This window comes from Cyprinodon tularosa, unplaced genomic scaffold, assembly GCF_016077235.1.
Source record: "Cyprinodon tularosa strain WSP-4 unplaced genomic scaffold, ASM1607723v1 ctg104, whole genome shotgun sequence".
Classification (NCBI taxonomy): domain Eukaryota; kingdom Metazoa; phylum Chordata; class Actinopteri; order Cyprinodontiformes; family Cyprinodontidae; genus Cyprinodon; species Cyprinodon tularosa.
In genome coordinates, this window is record NW_024037827.1 from 1,288,291 (window position 1) to 1,315,136 (window position 26,846).

Below are 26,846 nucleotides of genomic sequence, written 5' to 3' on the forward strand. Positions count from 1 at the left end.
CCTAATCCTCTTCCATAATTTTCTGCCCAAATTTATACGATAAATGCAAAATTTAAATACATGACAGAAATTTCTAAAGAAGCCAGGCTTCAGATAGGAAGGAAGGAAGGAAGGAAGGAAGGAAGGAAGGAAGGAAGGAAGGAAGGAAGGAAGGAAGGAAGGAAGGAAGGAAGGAAGGAAGGAAGGAAGGAAGGAAGGAAGGAAGGAAGGAAGGAAGGAAGGAAAAAGCAAACAAAAACAAAAAACAAATCAAGAGCTCTAAGTAGTAAGGAAGTGATGGACAGATGGATGGATTGTTTGGTGGACGGACGGACAAATGGATGGATGGATGGATGGATGGATGGATGGATGGATGGATGGATGGATGGATGGATGGATGGATGGATGGATGGATGGATGGATGGATGGATGGATGGATGGATTGATTGGTGGTGATAAAGATTACGTAGTGAAAGTTTTCCGGTTTGGTCTCAAATCGACACATTCACAACATTTAGAGGAGGATTGAAAAAGACTGGGTAGGGACCGGTCTGCTCAATCAAAACTCATGTCTGTGATACATGTCTGGATCGTAGTACTTGGTCACCACCACCCTATTGGCAAACTTGCGGCCGGTGAGAGCCTGCATGGCTTTCTGACATTCTGCAGGAGAGACGTATTCAACAAAGATCTGAAAGGACAAAAGCAGAAAGAAAATGGCAGATTCAGGTCCAGAGAACAGATCCGTCCTCCAGGCTTCTAAAGCTGCTCTCACACAAAACCTTAAAAGATAATATAGAGGAAATCTTTGTGCCACAATGTACCACATTTACCCACAAGAGGGCAGCAATGAGCCAAATAAAAACCCTAGATCAGGTTCTTGGTTCAGTCTGATGTCTGCAGTTCAAAAACATGACTGAAAGAGGTCTCTTCAAATTGCTCTAAGGTATAAGAATGTGTTGCTTTTTATTTTGTTTGTGGATTTTGCCCTGTGATGGAATGACATCTTCTCTCACTGCCAATCAGCCGGCCAATCGATCGGCCGACGCCCACAAACCGATCTAATCCACCGGCAGAGGTCTGTAGATCAGCCTCTGTTCGAGCTCTAAACTTTCCATCTATGTTTGGCAGCACTTCATTACGCAGATAAAACAGGTCCGTGTTGTTTCACTCTGTTCTATAATATCACTGAAAACTTTCAGGTGTTTTGTGACTTTATGACTGTTATGAAATTATGAAAAAATCTGCATTGGCAAAAATCAGAATCTGTAGTTCAGGAGTTTAAAAAGATCGGTGATCGGCCAGGAAAGTGCAATCGGTTCATCCTTTAAATGTCAGATTCAGTCCATATGAACTGGTGTTAGCGACATGATTTAACAAAGGGAAATTATTTTTACTTTATTTAATAGAGTGATATTTGCTCCTTAAAAGCCAAACATGAAACTTTGCCAAGCATTTTATAGAAGCTTTTTTTTTTTTTTAAATAAGAGAACTTTACCCTGAATAACACTGTTATTATAACATGCAGGTCCAAGAGGATATAAAGTTTAATTTAGTTCAGGAAATATTACATTTGTTGTTTTTTTCTGCATGTCTTTCTTTTTGTTAAAAGGAAAAATAAATTTGGAGCAGAAAAGAAACAGTGAACGTTTTCCTAAGCGCACCTTTCCACAGCCGGGCACTTCCACGCCGTCGACGGGTCGGGGAATCTCGATGGAACGGACGTTCCCGTACTTGCAGCACTCCTCCCGGATGTCCTCCAGGATCTCCTCGTAGTCCTCATCGTCCACCAGCTCCTCTGGCATCACCATGTTGAGGAGACACAGCACCTCTGTGGGCATGCCAGAATTCTGCAGCCTCTGGAGTCCAGGAACCTGCAGCGTCACTGGGGTCTCTATAATGGATGTCTGGTGGGAAAACAGTTGGCAGCTGTTAGCTCTTAAAAGTGAATCATCTCGTATAGATCAGCATTAACATCCTCCTCAATCCTGCCTCTTTCTTTTAATCATTAAAGAAAATAGAAAAATCATCAAGTACTTGGAGGTGTAGATGTAATAAAACAAATTATCAAAGCACCCTTTGTCCACCAAAGATAGTTTGTCACTCAAATGTTAATGTTTAAAGTTTATCGTTAAGTCTAATCTGTCCACTGCCTGCTTGGCTAGTTTTCTAAACCACACAAAATGCTTCTGATTTTTTACTCACAGGATTAGCGTTTTTAGCTCCCACGCTTGCCCTCTGGACGATGAGCTTTTTGTCGCCCAGCTGCATCCCGTTGAGCCCGGCAACAGCCTGCAGAACAAACGCAGAGCTAGAAACCCCGCTGCTGACCGTCTCCTCATCAGGATGCAGCCCAGAGTGTTTCTACCTGATCGGTGGCGCTGATGTCCACGTATTCACAGAAGGCGTAACCTTTTGACAGCGACGTGGCGCTGTCCTTCACCAGGTTGAAGGCTTTGAGAGGCCCGAATGACGTCAGGAGCTCCTTCACCTGGAAACAAGAGCCAGAGAGTCCCACCTAAGGCTGCGGCTCCATCTGAACAACAGTCCGTTTGTCTTCTTAATAAACTTCAATGTAACTTTAAATACAAACATGAAGTGTCTTTCAAAAGCATGTCTACCCCTTGAACTGAAATGTGCGGCATGCATTGACGTCCTTTTCTTCCTGTTCCCATCAACTCTGACCAGTTTATCTATCCTTTGTTGAAAATAAAACATCCTCAGCATGATTCTGCCACCGCTGTGTCTCACTATAGAGTTTTGTGTTTAGGGTGGTTAGAAGCGGTCCTAGCTTCAGTGTACCGGGGGACAGGGCACATAAGAAATAGAAAACACAAAAAAAACAAAACAAACAGCACTTAATTTAGAGCGCCACAAAGCCAAAGGTTGCAGACTCCTGATCTAACCAATGAAAACTGTGATCCTACACTGGAAAAACAATCTAGAAATAAGTAAGAACTTTCTTAAATTAAGTGTATTTACCCTTAATTTGAGTAGGTAAATGAGATAGTTTGCCAATGGAATGAGTATTTCTACTCTTAAAATAAGATAATGGGATAACATACACTTAAAATAAGACTAAGCAATTGTCTTTTCTTATTTTAAGTGTAAATTATCTTGTTTCATTGGCAAAATGTCTCTTTTACCTCCTTAATCCAAGAATAAATGCACATATTTTAAGAAAAAATGACTGATGTAGATTTAGATTTCTTCCAGTGACGAGTGAAGCTTTAAGCTAACTGCAATTTCAAAAGAGTTGTTAAAATTGTAAAGGTAATTAATCTAATTGGTCCTAGGAACGATTCAGTTACGGTCTCTTCTGTCAGCGCAAAAAATTATAAGAAGTTTACACTGCAAAAACGGATCTTAAAAAGTAATTTTTTAAATAAATGTATTTGCCCTGAATGTGAGTGAAAGATTATGACGATCTGCTAAAGGAAGGATGTACTTTTGTTCATGATGGACATTTCTGTGACAGTGGCATTGGATTTAGGAGTTCGCCCTGCAACCAGAGGGTTGTCGGTTCAAACCCCAGCTCTGCCTTTCAGTGTTTATGTGTCCTTGGGCAAGACATTTGACACACATTTGTAATGATCTTGGTTCTGTTGGTTTTCTCTAAGTTTTCAGTTTCAAGTTCATTCAGGTTTTTTACTTGTTTTCTAGCTTTGTTGGTGTGTTCTACATTCATTTAAGTTTCTTAGGTTTTTCTTTCCTTGTCCTCTGTTGCCCCCTTGTGTTTTCTTTTCCGTTGACTTCCTCCTCAGCTCTAGTCACACCTGCTCCTTATCAGCTTGTTAGTCCTTCCTTTATTCAGTCAGCCATAAATACTCTCCCTCTGCAGTCCCTCTTTGCTGGTTCCTCGCCTTACCTTTTCTCACCCTGGCTCCTTGATGGTTTTCCCCTGATGTCTCCATGGTTCTGGTTTGTTTTTGATTTTTGTGTTGTCTTTTTGGATACCTGTTTTTGTTTAACATTTTTTAGTTGGATTTTTTGGATTCCTGTTTTTGCTGCCTGATATTTCATGAAATATTTTAAGAACTCACCCCCTGCCTGTCAGCCTCTGCATTTGGGTCCTCACAAAAACCTCCAAACAAATCGTGACACATTGCTCACTTTTCGTGGTCAGAGGGCCCGGTGGCGCCAGCGTACGGCAACCTCACTTCTGTCAATGAGCCTCAAGGCAGCTGTGGCTACAATGTAGCTCACCACCATCAGTGTTTGAACGAATGGGTGAATGTATGTAAAAATGTATGGCAGGCCATTTTACCATTTAAAAATAAACGATCTTTAGAAGATAAATACCTTACACTTTAAATATGTTGATTCATTTTTTTTATGTAAATCATCTTATTCCATTTTAAATGCACTTATTTCAAGAAAAATTTACTTGATGTATTTTATTTCTTTGAAATTTTAGATCATAAAAACTAGTAACTCCATGGTTACTTTGACTAGTAAACTATAAACTAGTTACTTTTTTTAAATCACTCCCAACACTGCTAATAATGACCCGACAGAAGTGATAGAGTAACAGTAAAGTGGTTTTCAACAACACAAGTAGCAAAACTTCAACATGTTTCCACTTAAGTAAATGTTAAAAATAGCCAACTGAGAAATAACTTAAAAGTAGAAAAGTATTTAGCAAGAAAGACTGGTCAACTATGTGGTAATCGTTTTATTATATAAAATGTGTTATGTGCTAATACATTTGATAATAAAAAACTAAAAGAAAGTAATGAATACAAACTAATAGTCAGGTAGAAGAAAAAAATTTCCACATCAATTTCTTTCACATAAAAAACTATTTCTTAAGTATTTGATGCTTTGATTATAACAGAGTAAACTAACTCCAGAGACAAATATATATTTTACTATAAAGCTGCCTGATTTCCATGTCATTAGAGTCTCAGCCAATAAAGGGAAAATTAGAATGACAAAGATTGTGTAAAAAAGGGAATATTAATTTTAGTCAAACTTTGCCTCTGCTGCATTTTAGACTAAAATGTTACGTCCTCGTGGAAACACGCTTTCAGGGCGCATTAAGGAGAGCAGATGAGTTTTATATGTGCTAGTTTTGGCAAACATATTTACATTTTAGCTCTGTGTAAGCTGCCGAAATGTGCACAAACCTTGTCAACCTTGAACTTTTTTCCACTAGCAAAAGTAAAACCTATTCTTTCCAGACAGCATTTCAAAACAGTGATCCATGCATTTGTGACCACACGGCTGGATTACTGTAACTCACTTTATACAGGGGTCAGTGGTTTGTATATTTCTCATCTTCAGAGGGTTCAAAATGCTGCTGCACGTCTTTTAACAGGTACACGAAAATTCGACCACATTTCCCCTGTTTTAGCTTCCTTACACTGGCTGCCAGTACATTTTAGGATTAATTTTAAAATTATTTTATTTGTTTTTAAAACTCTTAATGGCCTTGCTTCTTCTTATCTGTCTGAGCTGTTACATTCTTATACACCCTCCCGTTCCCTCAGGTCAGCTGATCAGTTGCTTCTGAGGGTCCCAAAGACTAAATGCAGCTCAGAGGAGACCGTGCTTTTTCTGTGGCAGCTCCTAAGCTGTGGAACGATCTGCCTCTGAGCAGAAGACAGGCCTCTTCTCTTGCTGTTTTTAAGTCCCTTCTTAAGACGCATCTTTTTTCCTTGGCTTTTGGCACAATTTGAGAGGTTTGACTTTGTTTTATTCTTTTTGTATACTAATATGTATTTTACACTCGTTTTTTCTCTATTTTATAATTTTATTGTATTTTATGATTGTGTACAGCACTTTGGTCCTGTTCGGTGTATAAAGTGCTTCATAAATAAAGTTGGTATGGTATGGTATGTCACCAACTATAAAAACCGTCTGACATCTGTGCTGGCCAATAATGGCTTTTCTACAAAATATTAACATGCTGTTTGTCCAGGGGGTCAAATACTTGTTTTTCCTCATTAGATGGTTATCAATTTTAATAAATTCATATGTGATTTTCTGGGATTTTCTTTGGGATTCTGTCTCTCACGGTTTGAGTGTACGTATGATTAAAATGATAGATTGTTGCGTTTTTTGTGAGTGGGCAAACCTGCAAAATCAGCAAGGGGTCAAACACTTATTTCCCCCACTGTAGCTACTACCCACCTCTGCTACCCTTATATACAGACCTGAGCTCTGCAGCTCCTCCAGAGCCACTATAGGTCTGTTAGCTAATCCCTTTCTTACGGCACACCTTCCCCACCCCATCTTTTTAGTTGGACCTCTGAAGTATCATTTTTATGACCCACTCCTGCTTTAAACGCCTCCACAGCTTCCTCTCTGACCTATCTGCTGTGTTTCTTGGCCTCCATGACGCTCTTCATCCTCTGATGTTCTCTGACAAACTTCTGATGCTACTGATGCTGAAGCAGACATGTAGCGCTGGACTCTATAAAGTTTCAGACTGAAGCTCCCTGAATCCAAAATGCACGCCACACATTTCAGTTATTGGTTTCTCTTTCTTACACCAAGCAGTGCTTTGCATTGGTGCTTCACCTGAAGTCCATCTGTGGCTGTAATGTGCAATAAACCCAGAAGCAGATGGAATTCTTTAGAAAGAACGAATGGTTGGAATCATGTTGGTTTTTTAAAATATAAACGATTCACTCTCCCAACAGCTTCAGATCACACCTGCACAGGTGATGATGAGGTGTGGCTATCAGAAGAGAAACAGGGAAATATAGCAGATATTTATGTTTTAATAGAATTTTTGATTTAAATAAAAGATCAGTAGACGTTTAGTGTTTTTAACCTGACCTGCCTTTTTGAAGCCATTTATCTCAAAGCTTACCTTTACAGAAAACCCCTTAAAACAGCCCACCTTTACCTCTAATAACCTCCAACACCATCAACCCCACGTCTCAACCATCATCAGAGCTTCACCCCAGATAACCAGATCCTAAGCGCGCTCCAAAAGCATGATGGGAAAGAGAGAGCAGCCAGTACAGGAGCCTGAGGGCTTGAAGTGGATCCACATGTGGACCAGAAATTCTTACTTGCCTTGAGTTACATGTTGGCATGGCAGCAGTAGATGAGAACTACTGAACAAATTATGAGCGCAGACTTAACGATCTTACAGGCCCCTAGCTGGGGACAAAGTGGGGGGACAAAAATGAAAGAGCTGTGAGTATCAACGCAGTGGAAGTGACTGAAATAATTCATTAAAGAAAGGAAAAAGAAGAAAAGTCAGAGAATAAAAGACATCAGGCTGCATGTGAAAATTCTGAGCAGTTTTTAAATCGGTCACAAAAGAAAAGTCCACTCTGTATCTCTGCAGCTGGAGGCGTTTCTGGAGATGTTCAGGGTCAGTTTGGTGTTTAAATCTGCTTCTTCATCAGTCAGTTAGGGAGGAACCAACGCATGTTTAGATGTTTAATAAGAGGTGATAACGGACAGACACAGCGCTAGGCACTCTGTGCAGATTTGCCCACACAAATTAAAACCATTTCCCACACGTTTGAAGAAAAGGAAAACGCAGAAATAAAGGCTGTGGGACGGTTTATATGCTGACTGAGGCAGTGAGAGGTGATTCCTAGAGAGAATTGTAAAGTCTGTCAGAGCTTTTTTTTTATAAAGAGTGGAGAATGATGAGCTTTGCTTACCTGCTCTGTCTGCCACTGATTATTTTAACAGTAAAGTATTTCATTTTTTCCTGTTTCATCCCCTAAAGCGGATGTGTTTTACTTTGTAACTGCGTCTTTTTTCCTGTCAGGCCCATTAAATTTGCTGCTGAATTGCTGCATAGTCCCACTAAAATATCTCTCTCAGTCTTAGCTACGCAATCCCTCTTGCAGAAAATCATGTCAGTTGTGATCATCCCCATTGAAGGGGGGTGATCACAACTTGAAAAGCTTTGTGAATCCTTTTAACACGAGAATGCCCGTGCATAAACACCACAGGAGGTTGGTTCCACATGCTCACTGATACACACTAGGGATGGAACGGTTTATGAAAATCATCCGAACCGTTCGGTTCAACTGTCACGGTTCGGTTCGTGTGTGTTGCGTTCGGTTCATGCTAGGGCTGCAACTAACGATTATTTTAAAAATTGATGAATCGGCCGATTATTTTTTCGATTAATCAATGAATCGGACAAAAAATATTTTTTATATCAACCTCTTTATTCCAAAATAAACATTTTATTCAGAACAAACAAGCACACGAGTACAGGTTGCTCATTAACTGTCCTGGTGCAATATGAAAAATAAATGTTTGTGTTAAAACTACGCAAACTTACATGAGAAATGTAGCTGTACATCCACAAAATATAGGCTACTTTGTTTCATAAAGCGCAAAAAAATACATTTTTTTTTTTAAAGCCCCTAAGGGGTTCAAACAATAGGCCCCCCCCATTTCAACAAATTCATTTTTTTTAGACTAGAAGAGTTCTGCCTTTTAAGACAGGAAAGTATAGCAGTTAAAGTTGCTACTTGAGAAAATACTGAACCATAGAGATAAAAATAGCCCTGTGATTCAAATTATAAATTGTATTTGGAATAAAAATGAGAGAACTAGGGGTGGTAAAAAACACATCCTCCAAAGACAGATATTTACATGGGAATGTGGCAGATAATTAATTGACATATTACTGATCTTGCTGGATTTTATTCTGCTTTACTTCCATAAATTGCAGGATCTTCTTTACTTTATCTTTGCCAGAAGATTTAAACTTTAAAAGCCTTGCCCTCATAATTTACAAATTAATTTATTTATAAAGAAAATATAAACGCTGCTTAAGCTAATTTAAATGAAATGAAAAGTAAAATAAGTAGCCAACCTTATCACTGTCTGTAACCTACTAACAAGATAAGGAAAGCATCAGATGAGCTATCTGAGAAACTAACGTTACGTTTCCCCACTTTAAAACCAAACAAACATGGTGGTTCCGTGCCATGTTCATTTGTTTTGACAAAAGTTGCATGTTACGACTTTTTTCGCTTTACAAAGCGCAGGCTATTTTAATTATTGTGATCAATTTGCGCCGTCAATCCCGGCGCATGCGCGCTTCATTTGCAGTCTGGACGCTGAGGGTAAACATCCTGCGGCTCTGACTGCAGTGCTGAGAGGGACTCCTGCAGGAGAACGGGGTTGGGATGGGGGAGGCGCCCCACGGCAGAGTAGGAACGATACATGTTTTCACGTAAGAGTCTCCAGAAGCCGCCAGTGACACAGTAAAAAGTCGCCAGATTTGTCGCTAGTCGCTTTTTTGAAAAATAGTCGCTGGAGGGGTCTGAAAAGTCGCTGAGTTGGCAACACTGCACCTGCAGCGCTGGCTCGCTCTGCCGTATTTTTTTTCTTCCCCCGTTTCAGTCAAGTGGCAGTGATGACGGCGGCCGCGGATGACACATTAATCGCGCGACACAACTAATCGATGATGAAATTCGTTGCCAACGCTTTTAAAAGTCGATTTTTATCGATTTTATCGATTCGTTGTTGCAGCCCTAGTTCATGCGCTGCTCCTTTTTCTCATAGGCGAAGCGTTTACACTCCAGAGCAGAAGGTGGCGGTACTGTGACCAAAGCCAACCACCAGTAGTAAACAAGAAGAAGAAGAAGCGAAGCAGCGTAGCCGGGTGTAGCAGGGAAAAATCAGTTGTTGTGGAGAATTGTGTGGGTATGGCGAGTGGGAAAGAACAGGAGTTGGAAGACGCGCCAGCAGCACTTTATAGGTCTGCTGTATGGGACCACTTTGCATTTAGAGTGACCTACGATGACGGCGGAAAGAAAGCTGTGGATAAAAGTGCAACAGCGTGCAAGCATTGTGCAACACGTTTTGTTTATGCTAACAGCAACATGACCAACATGTCATGCTAACCCTGAAATCCCTCATACTCCGTCAGCGCTCCGCCCCGCTGCGCTCCAGACCGGCTGCTCAAAGCAAAGCCTACAGCCTCCACTGTGGCTCCCGTCGCTCCGCTCTGAGTTCCTTGGAGATCTTAGAGGGCATGCGCCAGATGATTAAATTCAAAGCAGCAAAACATGTGAAAATGATCCAGGGTTTTACAATTCATTAATTTTTTTGGATTTTTTCATTAATTTTTATGGGATTTCGGTGTAACAATCAACATATACCGAACCGAACCGTGGATTTTGTGAACCGTTCCACCACTTTTACACACCAACACTAAATGTTAAGCTGCGGCTGCAGATATATACCACCCTAAATAATGTTGTGTTTTGACTTCAACACACGTGGAAATATAGAGGATCCTCGCTGCTCATGATGTTGTTGTTAAAGTTTACTTTGGTTGTCTGTTGTCGTCTTTTTGCTGTTACACTCTCTGTTTTGTGTTCCACTCATTTCATACAGGTATGGAAGCAAACTTCTATACAGGGGTCAGTGCTTTGTATATTTCTCATCTTCAGAGGGTTCAAAATGCTGCTGCACGTCTATTAACAGGTACACGAAAATTCGACCACATTTCCCCTGTTTTAGCTTCCTTACACTGGCTGCCAGTACATTTTAGGATTGATTTTAAAATCATTTTATTTGTTTTTAAAACTCTTAATGGCCTTGCCCCTCCTTATCTGTCTGAGCTGTTACATTCTTATACAGCCACCCTCCTGTGCAGTATCGGCCGATACCGATACCATAATAATGTAAAGTAATTGCCATCATGGCTTCATGTCAAGCTGCTGCCTACCTTTGTGAAGCAGGAAAAAAATCTAATACAAAGTGAATCCAGTAGAACTTTTTATTCCCTACCTGGAATGGGTGACAATAGTTGAATAAACTTATGGCCCCTTTAAAAATGGTATCGGTGCCCTATTTGTTGGTACTCGCCGATACCGATACCACCATTTTAGGGCAGTATCGGGGCCCTGTCCGATACTTGTATCGGTATCGGTGCAACACTAATTCTTATACACCCTCCCGTTCCCTCAGGTCAGCTGATCAGTTGCTTCTGAGGGTCCCAAAGACTAAATGCAGCTCAGAGGAGACCGAACTTTTTCTGTGGCAGCTCCTAAGCTGTGGAACGATCTGCCTCTGAGCAGAAGACACGCCTCCTCTCTGGCTGTTTTTAAGTCCCTTCTTAAGACTCATCTTTTTTCCTTGGCTTTTGGCACAATTTAGGAGGTTTTACTTTGTTTTATTCTGTTTGTAAACTAATAAGTATTTTACACTCGGTTTTTTTCTATTTTATAATTATATTGTATTTTATGATTGTGTACAGCACTTCGGTCCTGTTCGGTGCATAAAGTGCTTCATAAATAAAGTTGGTATGGTATTCTGCATACTTGTTACCAATATAGATTAAACAAATCCCCCATCGGACAACAAATGGATCAGTTGACAGCGCCCTCTTCTGGATGGCGACAGCACCAAGCTAAAGCTATAAGTTAAGAAGCTGGAATAAATTTTAATTAAATCAACCTTTATTTGAAAATGAATCATAAGTTCATTAATTATTTGCATCCCTATTTCGAAACCTCACTTTATAACCAAAGATGTTTTGGTGTAACAAAAAACTGATAGCAGTTTAACCTTTGGTGAAAATGTAGCCTTTAATTTATTGCAGCTCAATCATTTTTAATGTAAAAAAAAAAAAATATGTAAATCCCTTTATTGTCCCACAATGGGGAAATTCACTCTCTGCATTTGACCCATCCACTTGGGGAGCAGTGGGCTGCCATTGTGTGGCGCCCGGAGAAGAGTGTGAGGTTAAAGGTATTGCTCAGGGACCCAGAGTGGAGGCTGAGGGGATTCAAACCTGCTACTTGCAACCTCCTCAGAGCACAAGCGCACTGCCCTATCTGCTATGCCAACACTCCCCTTAAAAGACTAAAATATGGAACAAGACTTTCAGTTCACTCCTCTCAATATGTGTCTATTTTAAACAAAAACTGCAAATGATTATTATTTTGCGGTTTAATAAAATTACTGATTATATTTTCAATTAATCGATTGATAATCAGATACCAAAATGTTCCCTAAAGTTGATTTTAGGCGAAATTTAAAGCTAAAACTATGTCCCATGAGAAGTTCTAGATAGAAAACCTTGATAAAGAAAAATATCTTTTTCCATCTTCAATCCAAAAGGTTTATTTGTTTTTCAGTTCTGATACAGTTTTCCTTTAAGCTAGTCTTAGACTTTCTGATTTATCAATAACTAAATTAGTAATTGTTCTTAACTGTTTCAGCTTTTGTTCAAGCTGTTTTCAGAAGAAACAACTACAACATAAGGTTACAGTTTTAGTTTCAGCAGAAATTACAAAGCAAATAAATCAATAAAATAAATAATAACACCACCAAACAACTGAAAAAATCCAGAAAGGCACATTTAATAAATAGAAAGCTTATCTTGTAATTTTAAATGAGGTGGACTTTTTCCTTGAGAAGAGATCATTATATATCCCTGAATCTGTTTCAATTAATTTCACGGAAATCTCCTTAGCGTGGGATTGTTTGGCTTTAATATAATTAATGGCAAATTAATCTTTCATATCAAGAATTTAGCTCCATAAAAGCTGGAGCTATTACAACACTAAAATATTTAACATTATTTTAGTAAAAGATTCCTAAATTCATATTTAATGACGTCATGTTATGTTCCTACAGGAAGCCTAAAGGATCTTTAAGCCTGTTTCAGTGCGACTAAAAGCTCAGTGTGTGAGAAAGAAAAGAGTGAAAAATGAGAGAACCTGTGCCATCTGCTGACAGTGAAATACCTGGTCGTCATTGAGGTAATTAGGCAGGCCTCCGATGAATAGTTTATGAGGTGAGTCAGGAACGACCGTGGAGACGACACCTACGCAGCCAGCGAGCAGAGAGAGGAAGCTCAGAAACCGCAGAGGAGAATGGGAGAGCTGTGCTCTGGAGAGGAAGCAGAAACCAACCTGGAACATGGAAGGCCGGTTGTTCTGAGAGTCCAGGTAAGGGACGATAATCATGAGGCCGCCTGATCTTCAGCGACTGACCCTGGAAAATGATCCCGTCGAAGGCCATGGCCTGCGTCGTCTCATCTACAGAACGAAACTAGAAGAGAGGTCGATTTGGGTGAACTGGACGGAAACAAATCCTGCTCAATAACAGGAAAACATGCAGTGATGCTGGTGGTTTATTCTGCTACTGAACAAAAACAAAAACGCAATACTTCTATCTAAGCTTGTTTGGAAATAAAACAAATGTTAAAAAAAATGTATTTAACTGCAATTAAAATAATTAATACGATTTTACTGCTAAGGATATTTTTAAGTCCAGAATATTTAAAGGGTCCTCTATCTGTCAGGACTCCTGTCTGTGTGTTTGTGTTCTGTGTTTGTCTCCCTTCCTCCACCAGGAGGCGCCTGGTTCTGATCCGCCTCCTCACACACCTGCTGAGGGTTTCCTTGTCTGAGCTTCACACTGAGAAAGGGATTCATCTCCATTACGACCCGTTCAAGTACCACAGGAAATCTGAGTGGCAGTCAGCTTCTCCGTTCACCTACAAACAACCGCTTTCTGGGTAAACCCTGTTCCGCCCTCCACCGACAAACACTGGAACTACAGCCTACAGACTGGAGTCAAAGATTCAACAACTTTTATGGAAACTTGAGTCTGCAACCAAATCCTCTTCTCCAAGTTCACGAATCTATTTTCCCACTGAGCCTGAACTAATCGCTGTGCCTTTCCCTCACTTTTCAGTTCCAGTTGAGCAGTGTTCAGAGCAACACTTCTCTCTGCATTATCTGTTCAATAAAACCTGTTAAACCTTTTCCCCTGGTCTCCCTGTTTGGTCTTCTGCATTTGGGTCTGAACTTTAGTAAAATCATGACACAATCAAGCTTTTTTTAAGCATTTGAAAGTAACATACAGGTATTTATACGGTGAAACTATGCCTTTAGAACTACGTGGGTATTCATTAGTTATAAAATATGGTTATTTTCATCCAACCATAAAGTAAAGCCCTTGCCATCATAATGAAGTTGCCTCTCCTGTCAGGGTGCCGCCAGTCTCTCAACATCACCGTATCACACCACTTCTGGAGGCTGAACAAAGTCCAGAACTCTCTCGTTCAATCAGCTAATCGTCACAACTTTGAAATAACCTAAAGAGCAGATTAGCTGCTAAATGAGCCACTTCATCCCAAATCTAAAGGCCTGAACACATCGGCTGCGTACGACTTTTAAATCTCCGATCCGATTTCTTTCCATTTCATACTGACTGTATAAAGAAAGGCTCTGACTTGGAAGGGTGGGCAGATCTGTGCAGATTTTTTTTGACTTCTGTCTCTGTGTTATAGACAAATAAAAAAAAATTCCGACATTATGAAGAATTAAAAAACACCAGCTTAGCTACAAAGCAAAGCGCCACTTAACGAGTCTGTGCAGCATCTCAAACCAGAACAGATAGAGGATGTTTACATAACAAAAACATAATGAGAACTACGTTAAATGAAAAGGAAAAAATGAAGTAAACGTCGTAGGTTGGTTTCCATGCTGACTGAGGCAGAGAGATGATTCCCAGAGAGAGATCTGGGAAGATTATCTAAGTTTTTCTTTCTTTTTTCTGAAAGAGGAGAACCAGATTCGCCGCGTTTACTTTCTCTGTCTGCCCCTCAGTATTGTGTTTTTTGTGAGGTTCAATATTTTACCCGTTTTCTGTCCTCCTGAGCTCCTCATGGGTAAAGTTTTCTTTTGCACCAGTTTGTCAAGCTTACTGTAATGTGCAACTACAAAACGGACTTTTTACCTGTTTGATTAACAGATTTTATTTAGTATTTTTCCACATAGTGGATGTGTTTTACTTTGTAACCGTGTCCCTCTTCCTGTCAGAGCTTCCTGTCAGAGCTTCCTGTAGCTACTTCCTGGTGGGATAATTCATACGTAGATATTTTCTAACTGCTGGTTTTCATGGCAGGAAGGCGCTGCTGTAGCCTCGTGAGACCATCCTGATCTCGCGAGCTTTCAAGGTTTCACTCGCAGATCAGTCTGGAGACTCTCAGTTGAAGAAAATTTGGAGCCGTTCACCAAACGAACGTCCAATCAGCGTTGGCTTTGAGGCGGGTTGAGGTGTGACGCAACGAGAAGCGCGACAGTTCAGTCTAAAGAACATGGCGGCTTCAGCCGATGAAACTAGCGTTAGCGGGGCTATCGAGCAAGTTTTATCGGAATTACAGAGTATTTCTTCACTGAAAGAAGAGCAAAACACTGCTCTGGAGGCTTTTCTCAGAGGAAAAGATGTTTTTGCTCTTCTCCCGACTGGCTTGTGGTTGTGTTTTTGTCGTCGCTCTGTTAGTACGTCATATGCTTCGTTGATCTGATTGGTTTATTTGGCCCGTCTATCACCAACATAGGCCAATCAGCTAACCAGTATTTTCGCCCCTTCCCAAAATTACTTCAACGGAAGGTTTCCAGATGGATATGCGGAGCAAATCCATCTGGCGGAGTCAGGTTAGCGCTGCTGCTCATACAGGATTATTCAGAGATGCATGAATCAAGTGAAATACCAATTTATGCCTGTTGTTTATGAATGAATAGCATAGCAATATACAGGGTTTATACAGGAATGAGTAACTCTAATTAAATGCTTTTTAATGCTCTTAGAAATAATTTTAATGCCATCAACAAGTACCCATGACTCCCATGTATATATATATATAAAACGAAATAAACCATCATCATCTTTAGCGTCAGCAGGCTGCAGCCGTGTCCCGAATGCCGCGTTTTCCAGCCACTTTTGTTGAAATTTGCATTTATCCATTCTCTAACTTTTTCTCTGCCTTGAGCTTCTTTTTCAAACATACGGCTTTGAGATCAACTGGAAGAAGTTTCGCGCGAATATATTATTGCGATATAATATATCTGACAAAAACTGTTTTTAAAAACATATTTTCTTTTTTTAAATAAAGCATTTTGAATGCCATGATATTCAGATTTAATGAATTTTAATGCCAATTAAGGCCTTAAGAATAATAATAATTTAATCACTTTTAATGACCCGCGGAAACCCTGATATAGTTAAAAGTTCCAACAAGGTGATTTTGAATGATTTAACTCTTTAAACAGATCAAAACCAAATTTTCCATTAGATCCTATCTGATACATGAAGCATCGCACTGCCTCTGCTGCTAATATGATCAACTAATGGAATGCTTTTTGTTTTTATGTAATATTTCATGAAGAAAAATATGACAAATTCTTCCTGTAAAAATCTAAGTTTAAGATTAGACAGAATAAATATTAACAGCTGATCATCAGTGAAAATCTCACCTCTAGGAAAGCAAAGTTTTTATCCTGATTGATCTGAACAGCCAGAACAGGGTTGCTGGGTGCTTGTGAAAGGCCTGCCAGGCGCATCTGAGCGTTGAAGAACTCTGCCATCGATTCCTGAGCAACAGAAAAGACACAATATGAGGAGGAATGACGCAGAAGCGACAGGTGAGCGTGGGAGCCATTTACCTCTGTGACGCCAAAGGGGATGTTTCCAACATACAGGCGTCTGGCTTGCCTTGTCATCTGACTGCCAACTATGGGCACTTGTGTCGGTGCAGCCACCACTCCGGTGGTGGTGGTGGCTGTTGCCAGCAGAGCTATTGTTGGAATCTGACCCGCCGCTGGAGGAGAAACATGCATGGATGGTAAAAATCATATGAGATGATGCAGCAGTTTAAATAAACATTCAGTCACAAAAAAAAAATTGGTGCAAAGTAAAATAAAATAAAATAGTGGCAGCTGTTGAGTGGGGGTTACCTTGCATAGCTTTGTACTGCATTGGTGTGATGTGTTCAAAGCCTGGAGGAGGCACATCCCAGTATTTGCAAGTCTTTTTCTTTTTGGTCCGCCTCGGTGAATGGCTGGAGGAGGAAAATGTAAACAGTCGTGAGCTACCTCTGCCCTGGCATTTCTAAATGACTGTCACCCATGATGCAGTTGGCGTTGTGAACAGTGAGGTCTCAGAAAAAGCCCGACCTGTGTTTCTTGTGCTCCCGGGAGGAGCTGCGGCGGTCTCGGCTCTTCCGATCCCGGCTGCGGCTCCTCTTCTCTCGGCTGCGGCTTCCTCTGTCTTTGCTCCAGCTGCGATGCTTGTCGCCGCGGCCTGGAGATCCGCTGCGACTCCGCTTTTTGTGCCTCTCTCTTTCTCTCTCTGAGGTAAAGACATTTCAATCCATTAAAATAACAAGAAGCAAATGGAACAATATCTTAAAACTAGGGATGTAAAGAAAAAAATAATGATTATTAGTCAGTTAAGGGTTTTATTAAATAGAAATTAGATTTAATCCATCCAATCACTGGCGGTTCTAGACCAAATGTACCAGGGGGCCAGGAGGGGGCCAGGAGGGGGCCAGCGTGTTTTCATGGGGGCACAGAAAAGCATGAAATAAAAAACAGGCCTAGGGATTCAAATATAACAGCATAACGTGAAATTTCGATTTAATTATATTTAACTAAAATATAAAAAGGTCTTATTGAGTCGATATACATTCATAATTTAGGAATTTTTAATATTTTTGACTTAATTTAAGCTAAAATTACAGTTTTCTATAAAATCTGAATTAGAACAAAAAAAAAGCTAAATTCATCTTTTTTTTCATTCTAAAAAACATTTAGCAGATGAAAACTGGGATCCTATCTCAATACCACTGAACCTATCAGCTTATTGTTTTTAAATAATTAGTAAAACAGAAATTGTAAAGAAAAAAAAAATGAAATAGATCCAAAGGAGCTATCAGTAATCATGTCTGTTCCAGCGCAGATCATCATTACAGTATTATGTCTTCAGTACAGGGGCCATAACAGGGGCCAGGACATGATCTACGGGGGCACTGGCCCCTGTTGGCCCCTGTCTAGAACCGCCCATGCATCCAATTAATTCAGAATGTCCAGCAAAAAACATTTCTCTCAGTGTTGTAATGTTACAGCCATCCAATAGAGGGTGCTGCTGTTCATCCTTAAACTGAGCCTCACTGATATTTGCAAGAATACAAATCATGGAGCAGAGGCATGAACTGTGGTGAGTTGGGATTATTAACACTTTTTAATCATGACAAGAGTGCAGAATGAACTTTATTTGGTTTCGTTTGTTAAAATAAACACTGGAAACACTCGTTGATTTATCCCCTAAATAGTGCCTATTTACCTGTGCTGCATGATGGAGCAGCTTAACGTCTCTGTTGTGCTCAGAAGGCAAGGAAATGATGATAGAAAAGTGGAGGGCAATACGCTAAAAGTTTAGCATGATAGAAAAAGGCATGTTAGCAGTTAGATGGGGAATGCTTTGGTGTGAAAAAGCCCTTCATAGAGCAAAGTTTCTCCTCTAATAGCAACCAGAGCTACCTGTTTAAAGGCACTGCTAGCAGTACAGTCTCTCCCAGCACTGATTGGATTATACTAACAGGTTATATCACAGTTAGCGTCTACTTCATGGAAGCAAAGTGGCAAATAGTCTAACAGCATGTTACATTGGAAATAATAGTTTCACATATTTTTGTTTTTTCTGTTTATAAAAGCTTCCTATTGTGTTATATCTTATAACTTTAATAACGTGTAAGAAAATTTTCTCGTTTATTCAGTCAGCATTTAATACATCTAGCAACATGAATTGATCAAACGATGCACTATTTTGTTAACTCAGAACATTACTGGAACAGATTGCCCTTCGTCTTAGGGAAAAAATCCTCTTAATACAAGCAAAACGGTGTCTCTTATCAGTGACTCCTGACTCCACTGATAAGATAAATAAACTTTAATTAATTGATCATTTGCATTCTGAAGGCATTTCAGGAAACCGACACTGAAGAGGAGGATGATCTGAATGAAGGAAATAGCTTTAGGTAGAGCTTTGCCTACAGCTTCACCTTTTTAATCAGCAGCAGTTAAAAGGTAAAGACCTCCTGAAGAACCAGACGACTGAGGAAGACTTATCTCCTCTTTGGTGTGATTAGCCATGAAACTTACCTACTGATGATGGGATCAAATGTTCATCCACTGAGCAGCCTCTGAGTTAGCTTAAAGCAGGATGAAAAATTAGGGTTTTGATATTTTCACCAAATGATTCAAATGTTCAAGTTAAGAAAAAAAAAGGGGAAAGTTAAAAAGTTAATAAACCTAGGTAACAATTATATTTAGGTATATAAACTAAAAAATGTCAGTGCCAGTATCAGCACTGAGGCCTCTAAGGTCATGTTGTACCAAAAAATGTGTTTCTTTCAATCTCAGAGTGTTTTTTATGAATTTTTTATGGAAGCACTTTTGTTATTTTTCTTAATATATTCGGGCAAGTTGGTGTTTCTTGTTGACATTAACTTTCATTTTTGCCATCAAAATATCCATATTTTTGGAATGTTAAAAAGGAAATAAGGTCTTGTCCTGGATTCCAATAACACTGTTGGCTTGAAATGTTGATTTTCAAAGTATTTCACTATAAAGGGTTAAAAGTATAGAGCAGGCCTCCCCAAGCTCGGTCCTCTGGGCCCCCTGTCCTGCAGGTTTTAGAGGTTTCTCTGCTTCAGCACAGCTGGTTATAATGATTGCAGTAGACCAAAAGCCTGTTAATCAGCTTTCAATTAAAATCAGCTGTGCTGGAGCAGGAAACCTCTAAAACCTGCAGGACAGCGGCCCTCGAGGACTGAGGTTGGGGTTGCCTGGTATAGAGGATGATCATCCAGCGTAAAATAGATTTTTCGATTATTAACCAATAAAGTGAGCCTTTTTGCCCATAAAATAAGATTATTATGCCCCAGATATACGATAACATTGAGCTGTATTTTCTTACTTTAAACATCTTATCCATTGGCAGTTGCCTTATTTAACTGCTTAAATTAGGAAAAAACACTTATTTCAACAGAAAAAACATTAGTTATTTATGACATTTGTTATAATCGTTAACAGACCATCTGCTCTTCATGCAGCCTGAGCTCATTCTTCCTAAAACTGTGAGGCAGTTTCTGATATTAACTGGAAGGATCTAGATGGTAAAGGCCACCAGTGGGAGGATGCTGGGGCTGACTGGGCCCCTGCCAGTCTGCACACCTATCCATGTTTTATATGACATTAGAGGAATATATAAGACAAACATTGTAAACAATAGCTATTTGTTATGAATTTTCAGTCATTTATTTTCTGAAATCCAGGCCTTTCAAAACCTTAAACTTTCAAAACCATGTTTGTCTGACAATTCTGAACTACAAGGAGATGATTTTAGCATAAACGGCCAACAAAAAAAGAAAAAAAATCCAAATTGTTTTATTGCATTTATCATCTGGAGCCTTAGAATTGACTTAACCCAGATTTTGATGACAGTTGTTTTTTTTTTAACTACATACACAATGTGTTTCCCTCCTGTGTATTAATTACATGGTCTGATGCCCCCATGTTTCCTTGGCGCCGGAGCTCATTTTTCATTGGGGACTGACAGTTAAATGTGGCCGCTCTGCTTGGAGGAACTCAACTTCAGGCCTTACAGCAAACCGGCGTTAAACCATCGTTGTTGGTGAGGATCTGCTCCAACTGCAGAGCTTAGCTTCTATGTAAACAATCCCTCCTGCTTAACATCAAAACTTCATCCTGGAGAAAGTCAGTTTCAGTTCTACTAAGGTTGGGCATTAAATGGTTTAATTGATTAATCACATTTTTGATTTCATTTTAGGAAAATCTGGTTTTCCCTTTTATTTCACCATAGTACCTCTTGGGCTTCCATACTTCAGAATGACATCAGTTTTCCATTTTATCTTCTTAGATGTGTACTCATACCTGATAAATTAGCTCGTTGTGTAAAAACACGACCTGCAGCGGTGAAAGGATGTCACGCTTTCACTGTTTACAGAGGCAGGGCCTGTCAACTGGTTTACAAGCATGTTTCACAGGTTGGATTTACATTCACTTTGAATACAGGTCGGCGCCCAGAAGGTGTGACGGTGGGCTGGAGGTTTGACGCGACCCAAATGCAGACACTGAAGCTGAAGTAGTTTCTTGAAGATTTAAAGGGACACTATGCAACATTTTTCAGTTAATTAATGTGTTCCATAACGTTATGGATGATTAAATGAGTCATTTCAGGTTGAACAAAGGTATTCTCGGCCGCCCTGGTGGTCTGTGGGGGAAATACTGCACTTGCAACTGCAGGAGCACCGACCCGCACCCACAGGCTCAGAAGTCTCACGAGAGTCAGTCTTGCTTTACGGCGAGAACTGCTACACCCCCCAGTTAAAAGCATTCTCGTTGCTAGCACAGTGGCAATCTTTGTGCAGTTATGCTACGTTCACGCAGCAAAAGCAGCAAAATCGTGTCTGCTGCTTCCTTTTTGCTGCTTGTACCAGTTAGTTCTGACCCGTGGCTGAAGCAGCTTTGCTTGTGCGGTGCAAAAGTGTGTCTGAGGCGCGTTGGGCGGAGCTTCACTATCCTTTCTCTGCCTTGCAGCTATATTTGCTGTGATCAGTGGGAATAAAGTAGTTTTAATATGTGTTAAGTGAGAAAATACACCTGAAAACTTAATCAGTGCAGTCAGTTCATTCAGATTATTATCCTGCCTTCAATATTTTTTCTGTCGGAGCCGCTCAGACCCCCACATACCAGGGATGCGCCGACAGTATGGATCCCTTCATCAGCAGCGGTTCACTGCGGCATCTGGTAGGTGTTTTTCATCTAAATAATCCAAACTGCTTATTCTGCCGGCAGATTTCTGCATTTTAAGTTAATTTAGGCGTCAATAAACTGTTTAAAAGGAGTGATCATCAGCGCTGTGTCTCTCTCCCCGACGCGCTGCTTCAGCTGCTCAGACGTGCAGCAGGCGCAGCACGTCTGAGCAGCTGGCGCAGCACCGCACCGCGGGACCTTTTGCTGCGCCTTGACGCGCGTCAACCATTGACTTTGCATGTAAACTCGCTGCTTCTGTCGCGCCAGCTACGTCCAGTGTGAACGCAGCGTTAGTCATTCGCTGCTAAGCTCAAAACAACCGCGCCTGGCTTGACGGAGAAACCAGGAGAACAGCTGAGCATATTTACGACAGTGCACTTTTACTTTCGCCCTCTGGGGGGAGCCTCGCTGGAAAATCAACACCGGTTGCATAGTGTACCTTTAATAATAAAAAGTAGTGTTGATATGAGATGAGCCGAGGCTTCGAGGCATGTGTTGAGTACTGGAGGGGGCGTTTCCGCTTCATTTGGGGGAGGAGCCAAAATAGATGACGTCCAAAGCCTCGCTACCCCGCCATACCACGTAACCGCTTGGAATTGGTTCAGCTCGCCCGGAACTTCGGCCGGCATTTAAACCGCCTCAGTATTCAGTCAAGATGTGAGAGTTTGTAGGAGAGTTGCTGTCAGTTGGATAGATTCTAAGAATAGATTGGTTGGAAAAACTACCAACCTAGTTGGTTAAAACTAGATTGGTCAGATTAAACAATGTAATGATCAAAATCTGAGCGAGCCACTGGTCACCAATGTAATGAGCTTTATCTAGCATTGCTTTCAGAACCATTGTCATCTTGCTAGTGGTGGCAGTTGTAAGAGATGAACTTCTTCAGACTTTTGAAAGTTGCAATAAAACTTTTTTTTTTTTTGGCTAATGTGACTAATTTGTATTGGTTTGCCGTAGTACAAATATAGATTCGGCAAAAACACTGCCAAAGTTAGATTGGTTGGTTTGACGAAAAGATTGGTTGAACACATAACTTCCAATCCGATTAAAACCAAAACCTCTGGAAAAACTATTATGTTTGAATAAAATGAAGAACACCTTTCATTTTGTTCATTGATGCCCAATTTGCACAAACACTTTCACTGTCTGCTTGAGCTTATTTCACTAAAATGGCAGAAAAACTGTGATTTTTCTCTGCTAAGACATTTTACACACAACAATCGTACAAAAGATTTTATTTTAAAGACCAATCATTAACAATTTCAAAGGAACTTATATGGGAAAAAAACAAGAAAAACAATTGCAAAAAAAAATCTGATTATATTACTAACTGTAGTTCTGCTCTCCACCAGTAGGTGGTGACATGTTTACATGAGGCTTCATGAACTGTGGAGGTCGTTGAAGCAATTAGCCAAATGGTTCAATGCCTCATGAGGCTTCTGCTCTGTTTGAAAACCTAGGAGGTTTTCATATGTTTTCCTTAGAAGGCCAGTTTCGAAGGCCGATTAAGTCATAGCGCGGCGACGAGGTCTGGTCGGATTCCAAGACTCCTCCTTATGCGACCTTAAAATGCGTCCTTCTTTTTGCCCGATTTGAAGGACAGGTCCCATGAATCCTCGGTATCCTTAGTTTTCCCAGGATTCATTGCGAGACCAAACAAGCCGTGATTTGCTCCTTGATCAGAGGAAAGGTTACTTGGCGCCGAACAGTGGTGAAAAATGGAAGTTCAGTTTAATATAATACAAGTCAGTGAATAGTTCCGTCTGAAATGAATGAAAATAGTTGTTTTAATGGTTATAGAGTCAGATATGTGGCGGTGATGCTTGGTTTATCTAAAGGTTTTTATCTGTTACTGATTAAATGGGTTTGGCTGGAATTTAAGGACAGATTCTAATAGATCTGCAGGGTGGGGACTATAAATCTGATAGGAGTTAATTTTTTTTATTGTTGTTTTGCACAATATGCTTAACTAAGATTTTTTTGTTGCTGAATATTAGAGATTTTGCAGATATATTTTTATAAATACATTTTTTAGATTTACTTATATATTTCTAACCCTTTTATAGAATAGAATAGAAAATCCCTTTATTGTCCCACAATGGGCAGATTTACAGCAGCAGAAAGATTATTGAAAATGGTCACACAAATGTGGACCTTAGAAAAATGTATAAGAATAACATAATAGGGAAGAGTTAAAATATAAAAAATAAAATTCTGTAAAGTGTTTTAACAATATAAAACTGGAGAATTAATAACCAATATGCAGCTATGGACATTTTTACAGTGATGGATATTTGAAAATAGCAGCAACATCAGAGATGTGCAGAATGACAGCAGCAGGTTATTTAACTGACTAAGGTTTCTATCATTACATTTGATTTGATTGGTTCCTGCTCCCGGTGGTTGGAACCTTTATTCCACTCTGGATTCTTGTGAAATAAATAAATAAACAAACAGTTTTGAAAACTTCCCTTTTCATTCTTTTCCTGCTTTGTGTGTCAACATTCACGGTTGCTAAGCAACAGAGCATACGGCGGTAAAACCCGCAGAAGGGTAGACCTGTTAGAATTCACAGCCAAAACACTTCCAGTCTCATTATTTTCAAGGACTTCGATGGATCCAGTCTAGGTAGACTGCGTCCTTGGAGGATGCAGCCCAGGATTTCGAACATCACTAATAAATAGGGTAACAGAAGCAAAAATCCCAAAACATAAATCCACAATAACGGAGAACCAGGAATACTAACAACAAGAGGGTAAGAAATGACAACAAATCAGGAAGGGTGACTGAGCAGAAGGTGCGGGAAAGAGAAACACAGACCGGGCTTATCAGTAGATTGGGAGCAGGTGTGAACAGAGGAGTCTAGAAGGCAGCTAGGAAAAAGGAGACTGACACTAGAGGGCAGCAGAGAGCAAACAAGAAATACAGAAAATAACTCAAATACAATCAAAAATAACTAGAATAACACAAAATGGAAATAAAACCAATGAAACTAGAAAAAAAGAACAACGATCAAAGTGATACTGAAAGCTCAAAAAGAAAACTTAAACAGAACCAAAACTGTGACAGAAGGGATGTTTGAAATAAAAGCCAGATATTGAAAGTTATTAATATCATTTTTAAAAGGAGAAAAAAACTATTAATCAGATTTAGTGTGAAAAATGATCAAATTCCAACTAAAAACATGTAAAAGTACAAACCCAGACATCCCTGTCCTCCCCGCAGCATAATGCCACCACCAACATGCTTGACAGTTAATGCAGTGATTTCTTTTTTAATTTCTGCTTGTTTTTTTTTTGAACACCTTGTGTTATGCACAAATAGCTTAAACCTTTTGTGATCTGATCATGAAGCCTTTCTGCAAAAGATGATTAGAAAAAATGCCAAATATTTTTTTTCTTAGTTGCAAACAGAAACATGAAATTTACCAGATATTGACAGATTTGCACCAGTTTCAGAACACCACCAGGTGTTTAGATACTTTTTATCAACACGCTGGAATATGTCTGTGTTATTTTGGTATTTTTAGTTGCAGAAAAACAATTTCTTCCTTCATAAAAAGATTTTAACCTTTATAAATAATCATTAAAAGCTGAAAAATGAACCCTTTTCACATATGATGAATGGATGTGACCTAAATATTAAAGTATAAACTATATTCATTTAAAATAAGCATTAGTAATAACATAGTAATAATGATGCTAAGCTCTTTTGCAGTAGCTGTGTTCAGACATTAAGCAGGAGGTCTTCCTGCTGTCTGTGACATGGAAGCAAACCGGCTCTTATTAAACCATCACAGCCGCAGCAACATGAAGTTTTCGGTAAAGTTGTCGTCACGTCTCTTTAGTCATTCATAAATACCAGCAAGCTAGCGGTTCGCACAGCCGTTACGTTAGCTGGGACACAGACAGAAAATGCCGACGGCATTAAATTAATAAAATATATATTTATATTTAAATACACTAACCTTGTCGATTCTCGCTTAGCTGCTTCTCAAACTCCTCGAAATCTGACATTATATATCAGACAAAGCTGCTGTGAAGGAGCACAAATTGAGCTGCTCTGAGGCACCTGAGAGAAATTAAAACGGGATTGAACGGAGGCTGCTTCAGTGCAGGGGAACCGAACTGTAGTCAAGACGGAGTTAGAATGTGAGAGCACTACATCCGGGCAAACCTTCAAAATAAAAGCTTTGGTTAATGGACTGAGGCTGTTTCAATGCAGAGGAACCGAACTGTAGTCAAGACGGAGTTAGAATGTGAGAGCACTACATCCGGGCACACCTTCACAATAAAAGCTTTGGTTAATGGACTGAGGCTGTTTCAATGCAGAGGAACCGAACTGTAGTCAAGACGGAGTTAGAATGTGAGAGCACTACATCCGGGCACACCTTCACAATAAAAGCTTTGGTCATCGGACTGAGGCTGTTTCAATGCAGAGGAACCGAACTGTAGCCAAAACGGAACACTACATCCGGGAAAATCCTCACAATAAAAGCTTCGGTTAATGGACGGAGGCTGTTTTCAGAGCAGAGGAACCGAACTGTAGTCAAGATGGAATTAGAATGCGAGAGTACTACATCCGGGCACACCTTCATAATAAAAGCTTAGGTTAATGGACTGTTCAGAAGGGGGCGGGGGGATAAAATAATAAAATATGGAGAATAAAAGATGAAACGGTCCATTTGTATATTACGGAAGAGGATTAGGGCAACTGAAAAGAAAAACAAAAGTAAACTGATTTTTAAATTTTATTTCAGTTTAACATGGGAAAAAAGTCAGAATTCTGAGATTAAAGTCAGAATTCTGACTTTTTTCTCAGAATTCTGACTTTAATCTCAGAATTCTGACTTTTTTTCTCAGAATTCTGACTTTAATCTCAGAATTCTGACTTTTTTTATTGTCAGAATTCAGTCAGAATTCTGATTAAAGTCAGAATTCTGAGAAAAAAGTCAGAATTCTGAGATTAAAGTCAGAATTCTGACTTTTTTACCATACTAAACTGAATTTTTTTTTTTTAAATCATTTACCCTTTTTTTTTTCAGTGGCCCTAATCCTCTTCCGTAGTATATTGTGTGTGTGAATATTGGATAAAAAATATAGAGGTTTAACAGGAAGGTTACTCTACTTTAAGTCAATTTAAGTGCAATTAGAGGGAGAGGGGGTATAAAGTAAAAATAAGTGTTACTTCATCAATTTGGTGGAGGGTTTGGTTTCTATATGTTCAGGTTAGTTTGGAAATTTTTTCAGTTTGGTTTGGTTGATGTTATCTAGTCTCTTTGTGTGT

The 26,846-nt window shown here is 39.7% G+C and overlaps 1 protein-coding gene across 1 annotated transcript; it reads right to left on the minus strand.

Annotated features, from left to right (window-relative positions):
* Positions 1-212: 212 nt before the first annotated feature.
* On the minus strand, positions 213-25,711 carry LOC119781920 (splicing factor U2AF 65 kDa subunit-like). Its single transcript, XM_038282567.1, has 11 exons — positions 25,528-25,711; positions 16,899-17,073; positions 16,680-16,783; positions 16,389-16,543; positions 16,200-16,316; positions 12,846-12,984; positions 12,678-12,757; positions 2,348-2,470; positions 2,185-2,271; positions 1,644-1,886; positions 213-670 (listed from the first exon to the last, which is right to left on the minus strand). The coding sequence occupies exons 1-11, from the start codon at positions 25,574-25,576 to the stop codon at positions 539-541; spliced, it is 1,404 nt and encodes a 467-aa protein (XP_038138495.1). The 5' UTR covers positions 25,577-25,711; the 3' UTR covers positions 213-538.
* Between the last annotated feature and the right edge of the window lie 1,135 nt (positions 25,712-26,846).